General features: G+C 51.7%; 1 protein-coding gene across 1 annotated transcript in view; it reads left to right on the forward strand.

Annotated features, from left to right (window-relative positions):
- The window catches only part of VWF (von Willebrand factor), a 120554-nt gene that overhangs the window by 36632 nt on the left and 63162 nt on the right, over positions 1 to 20760 (forward strand). The window contains exons 11-18 of the mRNA XM_087814830.1: positions 3190 to 3326; positions 3802 to 3940; positions 5057 to 5157; positions 9161 to 9356; positions 10016 to 10231; positions 14070 to 14310; positions 15512 to 15609; positions 17925 to 18085. Of these exons, the coding sequence (XP_087670956.1) occupies positions 3190 to 3326; positions 3802 to 3940; positions 5057 to 5157; positions 9161 to 9356; positions 10016 to 10231; positions 14070 to 14310; positions 15512 to 15609; positions 17925 to 18085 (1289 nt within the window). The remainder of the gene's footprint in view (positions 1 to 3189; positions 3327 to 3801; positions 3941 to 5056; positions 5158 to 9160; positions 9357 to 10015; positions 10232 to 14069; positions 14311 to 15511; positions 15610 to 17924; positions 18086 to 20760) is intronic.

A 20760-nucleotide genomic window follows, 5' to 3' on the forward strand; every position in this document is an offset into this window, starting at 1 on the left:
AGCAGAGCAGCCCTGTGGAGGCTCCCTCACTGCAAACAAAAGCTTTGTTTAGAAGAAGTAAGGTGCTTCATCAGATGAGAGGTTTTTTTTTTTTGCTTTTTTTTTTTAGTGAGGGAGCATCTTTATTCATGTAGTAGATCTGCTTTAACTTCTGGCTGTTCTGCTTTTTATGCTATTTTAAGAATCACCTGCTTTTCATTCATTCACTAAACTTCTATTGCCCACCTTCTCTGGCTGGTGATGGGCCAGCTCTTTACTGGGGGCTGCCTTTTGCTGATTGACTGACTGACTGGGAATGTCCGGGGTGTTCCACTCAGCTCCCCCGAGGCAGAGGGTGCGTGAGCATTGCCACATGGCCCATTGTTCTGGGTGGCATCCCACCTTCCAGGGCCGACTGCTCCCCAGCAGCTCACCCATCCAGACCCCTGGGTTTCCTGTGCTTGCAGCTCCATCCCTCAATTGTACCAAGGAGATAAGCTACATAAAATATTTAGCTTTCTGATTCCTGAGAAACTTCAGAACATAAATCAATGAGGGTCAGAGCAGGAAATCAGATCAGAGGATTAGATCCTGGCCCTGAACATTTGGCTTTCGAATGTTCTCCTATTTTCCTGTTGACTCCTCCTTTCCTGGGAATGGTCAAAGAGATTGCAAGGCCAGCTTCTGACTCAGATAAGAGTATTCTTGAGAAAACAGAGGAAGCTAGGGGGAAAAATTCCCACCCACTTACTGCAACAGGGTAGAGACATTTGACAGGAAGGCCATGTCATGGTGTTTGTAGAAAGATGGTGGTTTCTGAGAAGTGGCCATTTTAAAAAGGCTTTCCAGTGACATCGGTGGGTTTGGAGTCCCAGCACATTCACAACCCACTGGGGTCACCTGGCCCCCTTCCTCATATCCTGTTCTTCTCTGACTTCCATGAACAGGGACCCTGCTTCTGCCCTTCTTGGGGGACAATGTGGTGGGGAGGCCTGATCTGTTTATTTATGCTCACAGTGCTTCCGACACCAAATGTAGGTGTCCTACAATTCAGTTCAACTCAGTTCTGACAGTAACAGACCATAGGGTTAAGGACTCAGTCCCACATGACTGCCCCCCATTTCAGATGCCAATCACCAGTATTGGGTCCTCAGGGCACATACCTCTGTCTGACTTGGCTACAAATCTCGAGTTCCCACAATACCCTCCTCAGGCTCACAGAACTCAGGCAGACACTGGACTTACTGTTACAGGTTTGTTATCAAGGATATTTTAAAGGACACATAAGGTGAGGTCAGGAAGGGTCTTCTGTTCCCATAGAGTTGGTTGTGCCACCTTTGTGCATGGATATGTTTACTAACCTGGCAGCTTTCTAAACCCTGTTGTTTTGCAGTTTTATGGAAGTTTTATTATGTAAGATGACCCATTAAGTCAATATTAAGTCAATCTCCAGACCCTTTCCCCTCCCCGGAGGTTGGGAGTGAGGCTGAAAGTTCCAGCTCTCTAATCACACCTGAACTTTCTGTGATCAGCCCCCATCCTGAGGCTCTGTTGGGACCCACCCAAAGTGGTTCATTAGAATAAAAGATGCTTTTATAACCCAGGATATTCTAAGGATTTTTAGAAACTGTGTCAGGAACCAAGGACAAAGACCAAATATATCTTTCTGATCATCACAGAGGTGATGCTGATGAGAATGGTCTTGGGCCTCCCTGCTTTCTCCCCATTTCTTCTGGGCTGAGTGTGCCCTCCTGACCCATGTCATGCTGGAAGGTGTCAGCTGCCCTGAGGACCAGGCAGAGGGATACTCGCTATAACCTGAGCCTCACACCCCAGCCCCTGCCTCCAACACACGCCAAAGGAGCGCTGTACCTGGGTCCAGAACATGTGACCTGGCCCCTGACTGTGCCTGCCGTGCCCTTCAGTGTAAACATGAGCACAGGTGGTAGGCAGAGAGGGCCTGTGGAGTTGGTCTTTGACAGATGGGCAGCTGGAACCTTCCTGTGGCCTTTGGGGACCCGTGACTGTGACAGGGCCCAGCGCTGTTTCCTGGAGATGAGCCCGGGTGGGACTGGCTGTAGGACCCTCCTGGGGGAAGGTGGGTCAGTGCAATGGAGAGCGAGTCTCTGCTGTTTGTTGGTCAGGGGTATCTCGGTGAGGCACGGGGGCTCCTGCTTTTCGGAATAGCTGTGATACATGTCTATATTTTTCTATAGAGTAGAAAGCGGAGATGAGAGGAAACACAAAGGGAGATTGGGAAGGAAGCCAGATGCCTGCTTCAGCCTCAATGGGTCGTTGTGAGCTTGGGCTTGGGGCTGCCCTAAGCTGGGTGGGCCAGTGGGGATCACCAGAGTCACTGGCGGCTGTCTGCATGGACACTTCCCAGGATGTGTGATCTCTGGTTCCAGGTGCACTGGGTCAGCAGCACAGGGCCTGGGGGAAGGTGGAGCAGCGGTTAGGTGGGTGGTTGAGTTGAGAGCTCCGAGTTGCAGGGTGATGAAGGGGAGTCCTTGTCCCCACCCACAAACGTGTCAGCCTGGGCTGAGGAGCTGGCTCGGGTGGTGGTATAATGGGCAGATGGCCTCCTGGCCCTGCACTGGTCCCACAGAAGTCACAGCATGGACTTGTCCATGAGGAGGCCTTAGAGTCACACTTCAGCTGAGGAGGCAAGGGTGGGTCCTGGCTTTGGCACTGCTGAGCTCAGAGAGGGCCCCACTCACCCTCTCGTCAGCCCTCCAGGCTGGCCTTTCTGCCCACTCGCATTCAGGGACTCTCCCGGGTGGAGTAGGTACCAGAGCCCCCACGATGCCAGTGCAGAGAGGGCCTCTCCTTGGGCTGAGCACCCTGCAGGCTCCAGACACCTGACCCCAGTGGAGCCAGAGCGCGTGGGGGTGGCTGTGGGGAAGGACTGGGGGTTGAGGTGAGCTGAGGGCCGCAAGCTGAAAGCCAGGAGCAGCCAATTCTGGTCCTGGCTCTGCCACTTACTAAGTGTGGCTCTGTCACTTCCCTTAGTTGCTCCTCCATAAAGCGGGGCATTGAACTGGATTACCAAATGATTTGAGGAGCAGGGTCTGACTAGAGTCTCCCTGAGAACTCGTAGACCGGCTGCTGCATTTTGGTGGGGAGCCCTGCTCCCACAGGCTTCCATCTTTGCTGTTCCAGACTCCCCTTCCTCCTCCCACTCTTCTCACCTCCTCTCTGTCCCTGCAGGAGAGTGTCTCATCACAGGACAATCCCACTTCAAGAGCTTTGATGACAGATACTTCACCTTCAGTGGGGTGTGCCACTACCTGCTGGCCCGGGACTGCCAGGATCGCTCTTTCTCCATTGTCATAGAGACTGTGCAGGTGAGCTCTGCCAGGCCCGTCAGGAGGCAGAGGAGGGACGGGGTGGGCGAGTGGCCCATCTTGACTGAGCTGCTGTGTACAGGTAAACTTCTTTTCTCTAGACAACAGAGCCAAGGTGAGGACATATAGCGGTGCATAGGGCTTCCCCTGATTTAAAGTCCCTGATTTGCTTTGGAACAATAGGCCCAAGCAAGACAAGCCAGAGGCTTGGGGTTCCTTAGGAAAGACCAGACCAAGACGGGAAAGGGTGTGGGAGCCGTGGGAAGCTGGACAGAGGGCTGGGCTGGGCTCAGGGCCTTCTTGCTGCACAACTCCAGGGGGCACCATTTGCAGAGATTGATCTGTGAGAATGGAGTTGTTCTGTGTGAGAAGGCCAGAGGCTGTGTGGGGCTGGAGTCTTTCTCTAGTTTATGGGTCCTGGGCTGAGACGCCGGGCTGGCAGGGGTGACGTCACTTTGCATGCCCCTCCTGGCAGTGTGCCGACGACCCTGATGCTGTCTGCACCCGCGCAGTCACTGTCCGCCTGCCCAGCCTGCACAACAGCCTGGTGAAGCTGAAGCACGGGGGAGGAATCGCCATAGATGGCCAGGATGTCCAGATACCCCTCCTGCAAGGTGGGTTCCTCCTCTTACAGCCCTGGGCTGGCTCAGTTCCCCCCCAGCACCCACCCCTCAGCACTGCTTACCGCGGCCTCTTCTGTGGAAATGTGGGAGAGTGCTATCTTTGGGGGGCAGGCTGGGTATCCTCGGCATGCATCCCTGCAAGAATGGAAGGCTTCCTGGAGGAGGAGGAGAAGTGGAGGAAGATGGCTGGATGCTGGAGATGAGGTGGCTGCAACAGGCCTGGGAGAGAGCATAGAGGGGAAGACAGAACCAAGAGGATTCTCACTTAACTTGAGCCAAAGGGGGGAGTTGAGGGTTGGGCTTCATGTTTCTGGTTCTAATTTGAGGTGGAAAGGATCAGAGGCTGTCTCTGAGAGGTTGTGGTGGGGATGGTTGGTGATGAGTAAGATCTTGCTATGCCATGGGACAAAACCAGATGACCCTGTGACCTGTGACAGGGAAAACCACCTGTCCAGTGACCTGCTAGGCTACACTGCCATTTTGCCCAGGATAACCTCAACCTCCGCCCTCAAAGTGGCTCTCAGACCCCCTCCCTCTTTGTCTTCTTCATGGCCATTGGCCACCCCATGGCCCATTATCCTGACATTGCACACAGCTGGTGATCTGGGGCCAGTGGGCACACGGCATGCTTGTGTGTCAGTTTAACTCTGTGTGCGTCTGTCCGTGAGGTGACATGTTTTTCCAGGACACATTGTATCACTCAGCTGTGAGGACTGAGTAATTCAGTCTGGAAGTGTCGTGCAACAGCAGAGGGGCCCAGGGAATGCTCAGGCTCAGGCAATAGGCGTTCAATGGGAGACCCATTGGCTCAGGGCACCTGTGCAAGGTCTGGATGCACAAGCGTCTGCCTCCCTCTTGTGGCAGCAGGGGGAATGGCAGGCTACCCCAAGAATACCGAGGCACCCACCTTCTTGGGAAATTCTATTTTCATTACACCCATCCTGACCACCCTTACAGTTCCTGGACATCTCCATCTTCTCCATAGCTGATTTCTTTTATTGCTACAGTTCTTTGTGAGACACCCCGTCTCTCCCCAGGATACATCTGCCCGCCACCATGCTGCCCTCTCCCCATTTCAGCCTAGATCCTGCCCCTGCTCCGTTTTAGGTGACCTCCGCATCCAGCACACCGTGATGGCCTCTGTGCGCCTCAGCTATGGGGAGGAATTGCAGATGGACTGGGATGGCCGCGGGAGACTGCTGGTGAAGGTAGTTCCCCTCCAATCACTGGCTCCCTGCAGCCCAGACTTACAAAGTGTGCCTTGTGCTCTGGGAGAGTGGCTTTGTGTGTGGGAGAATTCATTTCTCTGCAGTCCCTGTGCCCCTAGAGCTATGCCCCAGAGCGCGGAACAGGCCTCTCTTGTTTAAGAGAGGCTGGTGTTTGCTGTCTGGATGGTCCTTGTTTGCCCCAGGGGTTCTCACTCTGGGGCTTTGTTACCCCCCAGGGCCTTCAGAAGAGGGCTCCCAAGGGGTTCTGAAGGGGAGATTTTCTGCCCAGCCTCCTGGCTGCAACAAGGCCTGAGAACAGGGGTGTCCTCTGGGGTGCCCACTGTGGTCAGCAAGGGAAAAGCCAGATTGGCATTCACAGCCAAGACTGTGTCATGCAACCCTGGGGGACAAAGCCGTCCCACTGCCTAGGAAGGGTTGCACTGGGAACCACCAGATCCCTCACCTGGGCCCTGGGCCTCTGCAGTCCAGGGCCACTTCCCCTGCTCTCCGTAGTCATGGAGTCACATTTGGATAAGGATCTGTATATTTCACAGATCTTTCAGATACATTTTTCTCTGGAAAATTCCCTAGCTATTTTATAAACAAAGCAGCCAGGGCTCCTGGGGGTTGGGAGACATGTCCACCTCTGCCCACCGACTGGCGGCAGAGCTCAACAGCTCTCTGGGGGGCGTCCTGCCCAATGGACCAGTACTGCTCACTTTCTGGTCTTAGGTGCCTTTGTACTTTTAAAAACTATTGAGGACCTCAAGATCTTTCATGAAGGTCATATTTATTGATATTTACCAGATTAGAAATTAAATCAGACATTTAAGATATGTATTTATGAATTCATTTAGAAATAACAATAATGAACCCACTACATGTTAATATAAACAACTTTTTTGGGGGGGTGGGTAACTATGTTTTCCAAAACAGAAATAACTGGTGAGAAGAATACCATTGTTTTAGAATCCTGCAAATTTCTTTAATGGCTGGCTTAATGGAAGACAGCTGGTCTCACATCCACTTCTGCAGTCAATCTTTTGTAATATTACATGTCATGTTGCCTCTGGAAAACACCACTTCACACTTGTAAGAGAAAGAAAGGGAGAAGGCCAAATACCGTCTTTGTATTATTACATACATATTTTGGCTTGCAGGACCCCTGAAAGGGCATCAGAGAACCCCCATGGGTCCCGAGACCACACTCTGAGAACCACTGCCCTAGATCATTTCTAGGATCCCTGGAGAATCCCCTTTTGTGTCCCTGGGTCCCATGTTCCACAGGGCTGGTGGTATAACCCTGTGATGGGTGCCTGGGGTGACCCCGATGAGAACCTGGCATCCTCCATCCCTATGACATCATGTTCTTTCTGTTGTTTTAAAGTCCCCAAGAGAGTTCCAAATGAACTACCCTTCCCCCCCTTTTATAAAGAATAAACCCTATGACACAGACCATAGAGCACGAGGAGATCTTGTCAGCCCCTCATTTACAGTTGGAAATAAAGATCCATCATTTCTGGAGCAAGAAAGTGACTTGCCCGGGTCCCATGGTAATTTGGTGACAGAACGAAGACTAGAGCTGGGGTTTCTAACGTTATCTCCTGCTCACTGGTCTTGAAGGGAGGTGCCCCATAGCCAGCTCGCTTTCTCAGGAACCTCCCCACCCACACAGGGTGCTGTCCATCTGCGTGATTTCTCCCTGAGTCACAGGCGCATAGCGTCTCATCTGAGTGGCTGTTCTCTCCAGGTTTCTCTGTTCTCTGTCTCCCTCCTGAGGAGAGATCGCAAGACTCTTTCTGTGGAAAGGGGATCAAAGTTATCTTTGGGGGCGGGTTTCCATCCGTTTAGCTGACAGAAAGAGGACTTCACTGGTTAGGATTCAGGACAGGGGCAGATGACCCGTAGCTGTGGGAACGTCCCCTGTGTTTTGGTCTGGAGGAGGAGAGGGGGCCTTTGTGGATGGACCAGGAAGGAGGTAGCCCATTGCTGTGCTGACCTCGGGGTTTGTGGGGGCTGCCCAGTAGAGGACACTAGCTGGAGGCAGGATGCCGGGAGGAGCAGGCTGAGTGCACTCACCCGGAGAGGAGGCCGGTGAAGCGCTGCGGGGCTCCCTGCTCTCCTTCCCTCTCGGTGAGTATAGATGGCCGGGTGGTCCAGGCAGCAGGCTCTGCTGGCTGCGACCCAGGGCCCAGCTCAACCTTAGGCAGAGTGGTGTGGAAGGTGCCCTCTGACAGTCTTGTCAGAAAGCGCCACTGATCTGAGGTTCATTTCAAATAGCAAGCGTGCTCTCTAAGTTCCTGGTGTTGGGCTAATACAGGGCTGGTGGCCAGGCCTGGGCTGGTGCCATGGATACACTCCTGGGCGAGCTGAGCCCTGAGACAGGCCAAGGGAATGGACGAAGATGTCATTTTAGAGAGTGGGGAATGGGAGTGGTGGCAGGCCTGGTGGGGTGAACAGGAGGGCCCTTTGTAGACAGGAGGTCGCCCAGGGTGCTGAGATGCGGGTGAGGGGAAGAGTCGTCACCAACGTTGCTGCTCTGCTCAGGACGTTGCATTTCAGCCTGCGTCCAGAGGAGAACCTCATTCACTCATGAGTTTATTCAGTCATCTGTTCAAGCACTCATTTCTTCAACACAACCTTATTGTGTGTTCACAGGCATCATCGGCGAGGCTGAGGTTAGAACAGTGAGAGGGAACAGACGAGAATCCTTGCCTCGTTTAGTTTAAATTCTAATGTGGGGAGATAGATAATAAACAAAACCAACAAATAAATTATATCATATATTAGAAGGTGATAAATCCTGGGGAGATAAATAAAGCAGAGGAGGGGGCAAGAAGTGCCAGGGCCGGGGGAGTTATATTTTAAATTGGGTTGTCAGGGAAGACCTGAGTGGTTAAAGGGCCAACACTTGGTATTTGTAAAACAAACAAGAAACCATTACTTCACCCTCTTTCTCATTAATGATATTTACTTGGGTACATTTTATGGGTCCGGAAACTTCCAGTAGATTATTCATCCTGCATCCTATTAAGTCAGAGCTGGAAGCTGGAAGGGGTCATGCAAGAGATGACCACGCGGGGCCCATGCCAAGCAGGAGGGTCTCAGAAATCAGGGAGCTCATCCAGCTGCATGAATTACATGCAGAGCAGGAGGCAGGACTCGGGGCCCCAGCCCCGCACCATCTTTGAACCCAGGGCCCTCTCAATAGCACCAGCAGATGCCCCCAGCTGTGCTGGATGAGGCAGGCTCAACTCCCCAACTTGTCCCTGAGTGTGCACTTTGGTCTCAGAAGGATGGAGAGGGAGCCACATGCCAATAGCCTGGAGTTTGACCCCAGGACCCCTCCAGGTCACCCTCAGCAGGCTGCTTGATTCCTCACTGGCCCACCTCCTCCGATCACAATCCTTAGAGTCCTCTTGGCTCGTGGCCTTTTTTCTTCAGTGACACTCAGTGGCCGAGTTCAATACAGATAGGAAGGTGCTGTTAACCGACTCAGCCACTTGGCCCACGTATGTGACTGATATGAATGCTTAATAAAAAGACATTGACTTTGCACTTGATTCCCGTGGGTGTCAGGCCCCATTGGCTCAGGCATCTGCTGCGACAGGTGACAGGCGAGGGTGGCAGAGAACACACTGGAGGGGGGCTCAGCCTGGCTACAGGTCCCAGCTCTGTGACCTCAGGCAAGTCCCTCTCCCTCTCTGGGTCTCCAAGTGTGGCCATTGTTAAATGTCTGGATATTCTCTAAAATCCCTTCCAGCAGACAGGTCTCCAACTACTGGGTTAAGAAAAGGAATGGAGCTGGTGCTAAACCATATTGCTCTTAGCTTTTTTCTTTCTTCTGCAGCCTAGGGCTTAGCTGTGGTTCACTAACTTCATATTTATATCCCCCCCCCCCCGCCCCCCGGGGAGCATTTTTGATTAAAACCATCTCACTAGAGAAAGGAAGCGGTGGCTGCTTTGGCGGCAGCAGCTCCAAGGTGGCCTCCCCTCCCCGCAGCTGTCCCCAGTCTACGCGGGGAAGACCTGCGGCCTGTGCGGGAACTTCAACGGCAACAAGGGCGACGACTTCCGCACGCCCGCGGGCCTGGCGGAGCCGCTGGTGGAGGACTTCGGCAACGCCTGGAAGCTGCGCGGGGACTGCGAGGACCTGCGCCGGCAGCACAGCGACCCCTGCAGCCTCAACCCGCGCCTGGGTGCGCGAGCCGGGCCGGGAAGGCGGGGCCCCGCACAGCCCGAGCGCCCGCGCTCCTGGGCGTTCTGCGGGGCGGGGCGCCCACCGCTGGGGGAGGCGGGCGCTCGGTTTTTACCATCAGCATTTGATTTTCTGCATCTGGATCGCTTTTTATTCTTCAAAGTCCCTTTATTGGGCACCCTCCGTGGGCCAAACCCTGGGAAAGAAAAAACACACCCACCAGTACCCCCCCCCCCCCCCCCGACCTTCTCAGTCTGTCGGAGCAGCAGCCACCCAAACTCTGAATTAAACGATCGTCAGATAAATGCACCGGGGTGGCCTTTTGCAGATGTATCTGCGGTGACATTTCAGCCCTACACGAAGGTCCCCCGCTTACCCAGCCCACCATGGAACTATTTCTCCCCGTCAGGAAGGGCGCCCTGGACATACAGCTCATTACGTATTTAAGCCAAACGTAATTAGGAAAGGATATCGGCTACAGAAAAAAATCAGAGTCCCGGAGCAAGAGCTGTTTGTGCCGCATGTGCTGCTGAGGGAGAAGCTGGGGTGGGGGTGCACAGTAGGAGCCGGGATTGTCCCCTGGGACCCGGGCACCCAGGCTGTGGCCCGGCCCTCCCTAAGCTCGACCCCCCGCCCCTCCCCCTTTCCTCCCTCCCACAGCCAAGTTCTCGGAGGAGGCCTGCTCGCTCCTGACGTCCCCCAAGTTCGAGGCCTGCCACCACGCCGTGGGCCCCCAGCCCTACCTGCAGAACTGCCGCTACGACGTGTGCTCCTGCTCCGACGGCAGGGACTGCCTGTGCGCCGCCGTGGCCAACTACGCGGCCGCCTGCGCGCGGAAGGGCGTGCACGTCGCGTGGCGGGAGCCCGGCTTCTGTGGTGGGTGCCCTCCCTGCCTGCCGCCCCCTCCTCGCAACCCCACAGAATCTGCCTTGGATGCCTTCTGTCTCCGTGCACTTGTCCTTTACTCAGCACTGTGCATTCCTGAGTTCCAAACCGGCCCGGGGGCATCCGACGGCATGGCGTGTGGGAACAGTTCACTTGCAGCCACTGTCCCCTCCTATCTCCCAGCAGGACACGGGGGTGGGGACGGGCTTGCCCATAGGACAGCCTGGCTACTCCCTCCTGCTTCAGGTGGGCAAGACCTTACCTGGAGGCCTAGGACACTGCCGTCCCTGCCAAGCTGAGATGGCCTGTGGCTGCTGCCACCTAGCGTTGGCTACATGTATGGCCAGACTGTGGAGCGAGTGGGTCCCTGCTCCCCTGCTGGGTCTGATGGAGGGATGGGAAAGGCACGCCCCGATCCTTTGCTCTTAACTTCAGGCAAATCGTCGGTGGCCCCCTGGCCCAAATCCCAGGCATTGTATAAAATTACATAAAGTGGAATGACACCATTGTCCCTCTCTGACTTTGGAGTCTCACTCTGCCCTGCTAGGTTCCTGGCACCAGAGTTGGAATCTGCCCCACGCTCTGGTCCGCTGAGTGGATGGATTGTGCTCCCTTTTTGTTGTCAGTGTTGCTGCTCGGGGACATTTGCTGAGCGCCCAGTGTGGTCAGGAAATGGCAGTGGCCTAGAGCCTGAACATTCCTTTTGAGACACAGATGGGTCTGCTTCCCTACCAGGTGCCTATCGCACTGAGTGAAATGATAATTAGGTTACTGCAGGGGCAACCAAGGAAGGCTTTCTGGAGGTGGCATACTTGCATAGACTTTTAAAAGACACCCCCCACCCCCCAGAAGAGAGTTGTTTCCAACAGTGGAATAGCAGTAGTGATGCCTAGAAGTGAGGAGGGTGTCCCCGAAGGACAGGTGTGGTGGATGTTCTTATAGTCATGGTGAGGTAGATGTGCTTGGAGACAAAAATGTTGGTGGTCTTGACAGAAGCAGGAAAATAGGAGCTATGAGAAATGGCAAGAGGACTTAATATCATGTATTTGAAGAGAAGTTTAGGTACGGGCTTTATTGAGCCAACTCATGTTTTGAGTCTAAGCATTCTCACAAAAAAGAGCAGAGACACAAGTAAGGGCGAAAGGGAACAAGTGTACTGATGCCTGCAGTTGTGTCCCATTGTCCCTGTAGCTCTGGGACGGCACAGAGTCACAAGCTAGTGGCTGGAAGAACGAAGGCTGAGACCTTTTGGCTACCTGCCTGTGACTTCCCAGCTGTGAGGTCTTGGGCCCCTGACTGCCCCACCCCAGACTTCAGGTCCGCGTGTTTGCTGTTTAGAAATTGGGGAAAGTGATGAAGGGAAAGTGATGTGATGTCTGTGAATCTGCTTAGCGTGTCCAACGATATTAGAAATTATTCATTATCAGTGTGTGATAGCATCTGAAGGATTTCCTAGGTTAGGACATTCTCCCAGAATGCTGAGGGCTTACGGAAATATTCTTTAATTGCCCAAGAGCAGCTGTTCTTAACCTCCACTGGTAACAGCTTTAACAGCTTCTGAGATTGGGCTAGAGAGTTCCCTGACTCCTGAGGCTTTGAGATGCAGAAGAGAAATCTGTCTCTGTGGGTTTATGTGGAGATGAACCAGATGTCTTTGGGTTGGTCCTTAGAGCCCGGAGGGTGGGCAGGACTCCTGGGTTCATTCTGTTTCTCATTTTCCCTTCCCGAGAAACAAACAGCTCCCCCAAACACTGACTCCACCCAAAGAAGCAGTCACACCAGCTGGGGACACTCACAGAGCAAGGACGAATCCTGGAGCTACTTTGTGGGATGCTGTGAGGAGATTCAGGAGAAGCACTCACATCTTTTTCTTGTAAATTTGTTGTTTCCTTTGGGAAGACAAGACTATGGGCTCCTTGAAGGCAGGGAGCAAGTTTTACCACCTCTGCTTTCCTGAGCCCAGCACAGCCATTGGCATACAATGGGAGCACATTAAGTGCTTTTTTTTTTTTTTTTAATATGTCTTTATTGATTTCAGGGAGAGGAAGGGAGAGAGAGATAAAAACATCAGTATGAGAGAGTCATTGATCAGCTGCCTCCTGCATGCCCCCGACCGGGGATTAAGCCCGCAACTCAGGCATGTGCCCTGACCAGGAATCCAAATGCTATCTCCTAGCTCATAAGTCGATGCTCAACCGCTGAGCCATGCTGGCCGGGCATACTAAATGCCTCTTAAATGGAGATGTGCATTCTTCTGGGGAAGGAAAAATCTAATATGGCTCCAAGCCAGCTCTAGAGACAGCCTGTCAGCATAAAAGCAGCTCTCATGTCCAGCTGCTCCTTAATGGGTGAAATGTGCCCTTATCATCATGGGTTCAATGGACTGAAAGGGATTTCCATCCTTATTGCCCAATATGCCCCATCTTAACCCACCTTTGCCCTAAATATTTATCCAGTGACCCAACCTCTCTGCAGGTGAGGGGAAAATCTATGTCTAATATGATCAGAGAGCCCCTCCTTCCCCAGCTACCCTCAAAGGCCAAGCTCAGAGCAGTTGCGGGAAGGGGTGGCTTCAGGGGTCTCTGGAGAGACCCCACTCTCACTTCTGAGGTTCAGGGCAGGGCTTTCCTTTACAGCCTCTGTGAGATGCTCCACCAGAGTTTCACTGTAGAAATGGATTCTAACAGGGAGGGGAAGGATCCTAGTGGTCCCAGGAGGAGTGTCCCCAGAGTGAGGTTCTCATTTCTTGGACAATAGCTGATGAGCAACAGGAAAGCATTTTGCTCCCCACACCTCCCAGTGAAGAATTTCATCATTGGGGTGCTCATGAGACTGCTGCGAGCGCAGAAAGTGGGTTATGTGTCAGCCAGAATGCAGGAGGGCCGGGTCTTCTCAGGCCACGTGCCAGGCATTGCTCTGAACATGTTAGCTCACTTAACTGTCCCCAATAACCCAGGTAGGTACTGCTCTTATATTCCAGTCATGTCGCTAACTAATGGCAGAACTGGGGCTCGCACCCAGGGATTTGGGTTACAGAGCCCCTCTCTTAGCTGCTTTGCCACTTTGCCACACTTGCTTCTGGCTTTTGTCTGTTGCGCTGTTTCTATGTGGGAGGCCATGGAGAGGGAGGCTGTGGGCAGGTGGGTGCTGCCCCCTTCGCTGGAGTAGGTATAAGAGTGTCCTGCTCTTTGTGACTGGCATGTCCTCAAATGCATGGTTCCAGAGGGACTGTTTCCATTTTAGAGCCCCGGGGTTAAGAACATGAGCTTTTGGCTCACAGAGAGCTTGGTTCAAATCCTGCCTCTGCTTATCCCTGTGGGGCAGGACCCTGACAAGTAGCTTAGGTTAAGTGTCAGTTTTCTTTCCTGTAGAAAGGGGGAGATGGGATCAAACTCACTAAGAGAGGCGTAAAAGGCATAAAACCTGTGTGAAGAGCAGGGTATACAGTAGGTGCTCAATAAACCATGGCCATTATTGTTATTATCATCACGGGAGGAATGCCCTTACCCATCAATTATAGTTCTTTTTAGTATCCGCAGCTTCACTATCCACCAGGATTTCTACTGTGTCCCAGGCTCTGAGACTTCAGAGGTGACTGAGCATGGCCCCTCTGGTTAAGCAGAGGAAATGTGTGTATCCATACTTATAATAGACATTTGTGAGCATAAAAATACAAATTTCATTTGCCCATAGTGGGAATGAAAAGCAGTGACCATACAGATATAATTGGGGGTCATAGCAGCAAGAGGTAGCACCCCAAGTCCTCGAACCAGTCCTTGTGATCTTACTGCTTCCACTGAGGCCTTCCTTCGCCTCCCCTCTCTCCTAGCGCTGAGCTGCCCGCAGGGCCAGGTGTACCTGCAGTGTGGGACCCCCTGCAACATGACCTGCCGCTCCCTCTCCCACCCGGATGAGGAGTGCACTGAGGTCTGCCTGGAGGGCTGCTTCTGTCCCCCGGGGCTCTACCTGGATGAGCGGGGAGACTGCGTGCCCAAGGCCCAGTGCCCCTGTTACTACGATGGTGAGATCTTCCAGCCCGAAGACATCGTTTCAGACCATCACACCATGTGGTAAGTGCAAGCCCTAGGGAAAGGAAAATGGTCCTGCAAGTCCTTCATTTCACAGATGGGTAAGCTGAGGCCCCAGAAAGGACAGGCCTTGTCCAGAGTTGCGCAGGAAGTCAGAGCAGAGCTGGGACTCCACCCAGGTCTCCTGACTTTCTTACTACACAGGAAACTAGACCTGCAGCCCAGCCGTAGGGTTCCCTGAGCTTTACTGCCAATGATCATGTGTCAGGCCCCATTTCCCTGCTCTGGGTCTCAGTTTCCCTTTTCTAAAATATGAAACAGGGACTCTCCATGTTCCCTCCCCTTCAACCTCTTATCATTTCTTGGGCAAACAATTCCTTGGCACTGTTCTGTCCCTGGTGCTGGGATAGAGACGGGAGATCTAAAGACGAACCAGATACTGTGGGCCCCAAAGGAGCTGACAGCCTACTACGGAGACCAGTTAAAATGTCCTGATTATGGGAAATGTCAAACAGACGTGGAAGAGAGAGAGGTGTAAGGAGCCCTGATGCATTCATCCGAGCTTCTGTGATTATCAGCTCTCTGTCATTCTCAGTTTAGCTACTCCCTCCTCCCTTTGCGGCTGGAATAGTTTACAGAAGACCCGAGCTATTATATAATTTCATTGGAAAATACTTCAGTATGTGTTTCTAATAGATAAAAAACCCCTAACCATAATACCACTACTAACCTAAACATTAACAATAATTCCTTGATAACATTTAACATTCAATCCATGTTCACTTTTTCCTGATTGTCTCCAAATGCCTATTTATAATTGGTTAGTTCAAATCAAGATTCAAAAGATTCAAGCTTTTTCTCCTCAATCCAGTGAGATGCATTTGTAGCCCTACTCAATTTCATGTACCCAAAACAGGTTGTTTACACTTGTATTAAAACATCGACGTTTCTCTCTCGCTCTCTCCCCCTTCCTTTCTCCCTAAAAATCAATAAAAACATATCCTTGAGTGAGGATTTAAAAAAGAAAAAGTGAAGTAGACAACAGTGATAAATAATATTTAAAGGGATCAAGTGAAAGATCTAAAAACAGTTCTGTTGAGTGACAGAAGGGTCATTGGTGGCCATAGCAAGCTGTGTCTCAGACGAATTATGGGCCTGGGAGCCCAGAGAGTGAGTGGGGGACGAGGCAGAGGTGGTGGTTGGAGCCACTCTTGCGAAGCTGGGCTGTGTTTTCCCTCCACAGCTACTGTGAGGATGGCTACATGCATTGTACCTCGAGTGGAGCCCCGGGAAGCCTGTTGCTGCAGCACACTGCCCTCAGCAGTCCCCTGTCTCACCGCAGTGAGTACTGTCCCCTTGGAAGGGCCCTTCACTTCCCTCTGTCCAGATTTCTCATGCCTGGAGTTGGCGAGAGAGCTGGGCTGCTGTTTGATGTGCATGTCCCTTCAGACACAGGTCAAGATTGCCACCATTTCTGCGTGTGTGAGTGACTCCCAGGACTAGACATGCCTTTCTCTGCATGCGTAAATCCAAATTGTTGAGGCAGGAAGAATTTTATTTTGTGACCTGGGAAAGACTGAATTATCTGCAGGGTGGATTCAGCGAGACCTCTAGTTTTCCCATGGTGACCTCAGCCCAGTGAGTAGCTGTGGCTGGGTTTGTTGCCTTGATTGTGGTGAAAACACCCGCCTTCAATGGCCTCCTTTTTCCAAAGGACTTGCCATCAAGGACACCTCTTTAGAAAGCTTCTCAGATGGATTTAAAACAGGGGAGTTTGGGCCTGTTGCTCTCAGTTCGAAGATCCTAATAGTTGCTGCTGTTTGAGGACAAGGTCCAGAAGGGAGAAGGGGCTGACCTGGCACTGGTGGGACCATATTCACATTTATGGACCAGGAGGGACTTATTGGCTTCCAGAAGGATCACCCTTGCTTCCCAGCAAGAGGGAAGGAGTGCCTTTAGGTAGATAAAGGGGCTATTTTCAACCTCTAGCTTGACCTCTTCTCTCTCAGCCTCTCACATTCTTCAAGACGCCCTCTCTTCGAGTGGCCCAGCTCTGTGCCATGTGTTTGTCTGCCAGCTTGCCCTGGGTGAGAAGTCGGGTTCCCCCACATGACTGACTGGGGAGCATCTCTCAGCCTAGAGCTGGGACCAGATTCCAAGCACAGGGTAGCTCACAAGTTGAAATAAAAACTTATGACCTTGTCCTATTTGTTCAACTTGCTATGACAAAATGCCCCAGCTTAGGTGGCTTATAAATGAAGATTTATTGCTGAACAGTTCTGGAGGCTGGAAGCCTGAGACCAGGGTGCAAGCATGGTTGGCTGAGGGTCCTCTTTCTGGCTCATAGCTGATGCCTTCTCACTGTGTCCTCACATGGCGGAAGGGGCTAAGGAGTTCTGTGAGGTCTCTTTTATAAGGGCACTAATCCCATTTGTAAGGGCTCCACCCTTATGATCTAATCATTTCCTAAAGGCCTCACTTTCTAACATCATCACAATTGGGGGTAGGATTTCAACATATGGACTTTTGGGGGGACGGAAACATTCACCTCATAGCCAACCTGAAGGTCACTGTAGCCTGCCTCTCTCTTCTTCAAGCTATCTTCCATTGTAGCCTCTTTTTCACACCCCCGCCCCTCTATGTTTCATTCTGCCTCTTGGGGCTGTCTTTATTGCCCAGTCTTCTAATCTAGTCACTAGAAGGGATCATCTTTTTCAAAGTTAGGAAATTCCTAGAATTTTGTGTGATTTGGAAAAGCCATTTAACCTCTTAGGGTTTCAATTTCCTAACAAAAATTTCCATATTAAAATAAGGCTAGAGATCCTGGCTTCTGTGTCCATGAGAGATTGTAAGTGGCATATATAGTAAGACACAAATGCTATAAAGTGCATCAGGGTTTTTGAAAGAAAGGTGCTGTCATCTATTCAATCAGCCATTGATACCTACTAATTGTCAGGAAATATGCTATGTCAATGAACAAAGTAGACAAGAATCCCTGCCTTCATGGAGCACATATTCTAGTGGGTGTGGTGGGAAATAAACAAATCAGTAAAATAGATAGTATATCAGACAGTGGTATCAGAAAGACATCAGGTGGAGAATGACTAAGCAGGGAGGGCAGGTGGGAGTCTCAAGGGGTGGAGTGCTGCAAATGTAAATAAAGGTGCTGCAATGGCCAGTGGCTGAACAAAGCATAACATGTGAGCAAAGGCCCCTTTCAAGTTTTTGTGACTTAGTGGCAACAATTTCAGGAATGTCCTGTTGGAGCCCACAGAGGTTCCTTTTTAGCACCCAAAACCAGGCTCTTTAAAGCTTGGGTCTGGACATTTCTGTCCAGCGTCCTGATTCAATGAAACCCGCTACAGCAGGATGAAGGGGGATGAGGAGTGTGGCCGTCAGAAGGATGCTGGGATTGGGAGAGACAAAAGGCAAAGGTCAGAAGCTCAGTTGAGTAGGCGAGGCTGCCATCTGGTCCCACACATGGAACCTGGCTCAGGGCTAGACCCAGTAGGAGGTCAGGTAACACCTCATCCCAGGAAAGGGGCAGCTCTGTGTCCCTGGAATTGAGTGACTGCACCTAGGGGACCAAAGGATAGAGTAGAAGGTAGGTCTATTCAGCCGTCACTGATGGCCTCTTTGATTTTCCAATCTCCAAGGTAAAAGGAGCTTGTACTGCCGGCCCCCCATGGTCAAGTTGGTGTGTCCTGCTGACAACCCACGGGCTGAAGGACTGGAGTGTGCCAAAACCTGCCAGAACTACGACCTGGAGTGCATGAGCACGGGCTGTGTCTCTGGCTGCCTCTGCCCCGAGGGCATGGTGAGCTACCCACTGCTGCAGGGGTCAGCAGCCTTCCATCCTCCTGCAGGCAGAGAGGGGAAGGAACAGGAGTTAAACCAGGATGGGAACGGGGTGGAGGTAGTGATGGGGGCAAGGGTGGGGGAGGTCCTCTGTGGCTGAGTCACCCGCCAAAGTCTGGAAGGGAGATGGTAAGAAAGTGTCTGGGTTTGATCCTGATGAGAGCTGACAAAAATACTTAGTGCACAGAGGTACCATAGGAAGCAAAGCAAGAATTTCCAGAAAATACAAGTGAAAAATAGGCATTTCACTAGAATGTCCCAAGGACTGCATTCCATTGTATGAAGATGAGAGGACACACTCGCACGCACACACATATTTGCATATGACTTGCATATATGGTGTGTATATAACTTTCTATTTCAAGAGAAGACATTGATGTGCCTGCCATGCCATCATCAAGCCCTTTCCCACCCTGAGCCTAGTTTTCCTTAACTGTAAAGCGAGCGGTGAGGTCTTGGCCCACTCTTAATATCCCATGTTTCTGAGGCTGGGGTTTCAAGTGTTGTGAAAAGCATGGTGGTGCCAATTCGAGGCCAACAGGAATCCCCAGTTTGCTGTGCTGGGATGTGGTGAATCAGGAAACTTCATTCAGTGCAGAACAGCTCAACTGTGATACCGCACAGCTGTGAAAGCAGCATGGCTGTGAGGCAACCTTGGGCAAGGAGGCCTGGGGCCAGGCCCCTCTCTGGCCAGGCAGCTCCGCTTGCCTCCAGCAAGACCCCTTCAGTGTTTCAGCTCCCTCAGGGAGTCTCCAGTGTTTGGTGGCAAGGGAAAGTGTGCTGAGCCACAAGGGAGCTGGCATATATGGACAGAAGTCCCTGGCCCTGGTCCCTGATTGGTTCATCCTCATGCAGATGAGGATTCCAAATCCTCACAGTTTGATTGGTTCAAAAGGCACTGTCCTGGTTGGTCAGAATAGAACAGCTCTGATTGGTCAGAGCTGTGCAGCATGGATTGGATGGGGAAAGCCTCGCTCCTATTGGTTGAAATAAGATTCCAGGAAATCCTTTATAAGGGCTGGGTAGAAGGCAGAAACCCAGCGCAGGCAGCTCAGTGCAGAGGCTTGCAGCTGAGTGGATGCAGGTCTCTCCCTGAGGTGCAGATTGCGTGAGAGGCCCCTGTGTAGGAATGGATGCTAGGTTCTGTTTTTCGTTTTAAATTTGGGCTCAGTTAGCCACCAGGAGCTCTTCTTAGTAGGTATCTTCTTTCTCAGGGTTCATAGTGGTTTGCAGGCACCTGGCTCCTATGCGCCTCCTGGTGGTGACAATGGTCTGAGCATGACCAAGTCTCCTTGACCTTCCTCCCAAGTCTAATCCTAGGCTGTTCTGAGTTAAAAATATTATACATGTGTTATTCTTGTCACTTCAAAAACCAGGAGAGATTCTGGGTTTTTCTCTTTCAAATGCATCCTGTCTTCTTGGTTTCCCTGACTGCAATTCCCCAGACCCAAAGTGAGTGGTGAGGGGCAGGGGCTGTAGAGGCAATATAGGAGAGGGAAGGGTGGCTCTCATATGGATGTGAAGGGCATTAATGGTGTCCAGGCCTCAGCTTGAGGGGCAGTGTCCTGGGCCATGGGAGTTGCTAATATTTCATGGAGGGCACTTGGACCCATCACCAGTGGCCCCCAGGAATGCTGCCACTGTGTGTGTGCAGGGAAGATGGTCTATCTCCTTCCCTCCAGCAAAGACACCAGCTGTCACTTGTTCTCCCTTGGGTGTTCCCCTCTGTCTTAGCCTCTAAGGGTCCTGGAACTGTCTTTCCCAATGAGGGAGATGGAGATTGGCCAGGGAGCACCCCCAAACTAGGTCTTGTTTGGTGCCTTAGCAGGTGGCTATTTAAGGAGATAAATAAGGAGGGGGAGAAATAGGAGAGGGGCAAGAAATAGGAGAGAGGAGTGCAAGCTTCCATGTTGCTCCTTTTACCCCTATTTTGACTGTCCCTTCGCCATACCTAAAGGTGACATTCTCCCACATCAGAGGAGGCTCAGGCAAGAAAAGGAACATCCCTCAGGAGAGTGTGTCAGCATTAGGGACTCTTTTCAATGGCTTTTAAATTTTTTTATGAAGGAAACAATACAGAGAGTCTTAGATATTAATAACCACGATAATTACATTGTTGTCCCAAAGCCCCAGTGGAGAGCGAGACGTCAAGTACAGGATGTGGACATGCTGTTAGGAGCTCGCTGGCATTCCCGAAGCCCCTGGCATGCATCCTGAGGACAGTCTTTGGAGGTGTCTCTTACCTCAGCCTTGGGATTGAAAACTTGAAAGCTCATGGTGTAAGAGATTGGGTTGTTTTCACAACTGCTTCATTACAATGCCGACTAACGTGCAAATTGTGGAGGCCAGATTCGGCTGAGCAGAAAAGTCTGGGTGATTTATTAAGTGCACAGTGTGTTGGCTGCAGCGCAGGACACGTGTTCCTGGACACAGTGCAAAGAAAAAGGACTTGGAAACACCCTGTTTGGGCCCATCTGATGGTGCAGACATCCTTCCCAAGGGTGCTTCTCTGTGCGGATTGTCCTCTGTGGAAGGTGGTGAGGTTGTGGCACGTAACTGAGGGTTTGGAGGAAAAGGTCGAGAATTCTGCAGTCTGAGGACTTGAAAAGGGGGGAGGGAGGGAGTAGTTCCTTC

The sequence above is a fragment of the Miniopterus natalensis genome, chromosome 2, assembly GCF_054644295.1.
Source record: "Miniopterus natalensis isolate mMinNat1 chromosome 2, mMinNat1.hap1, whole genome shotgun sequence".
In the NCBI taxonomy this organism is placed as follows: domain Eukaryota; kingdom Metazoa; phylum Chordata; class Mammalia; order Chiroptera; family Miniopteridae; genus Miniopterus; species Miniopterus natalensis.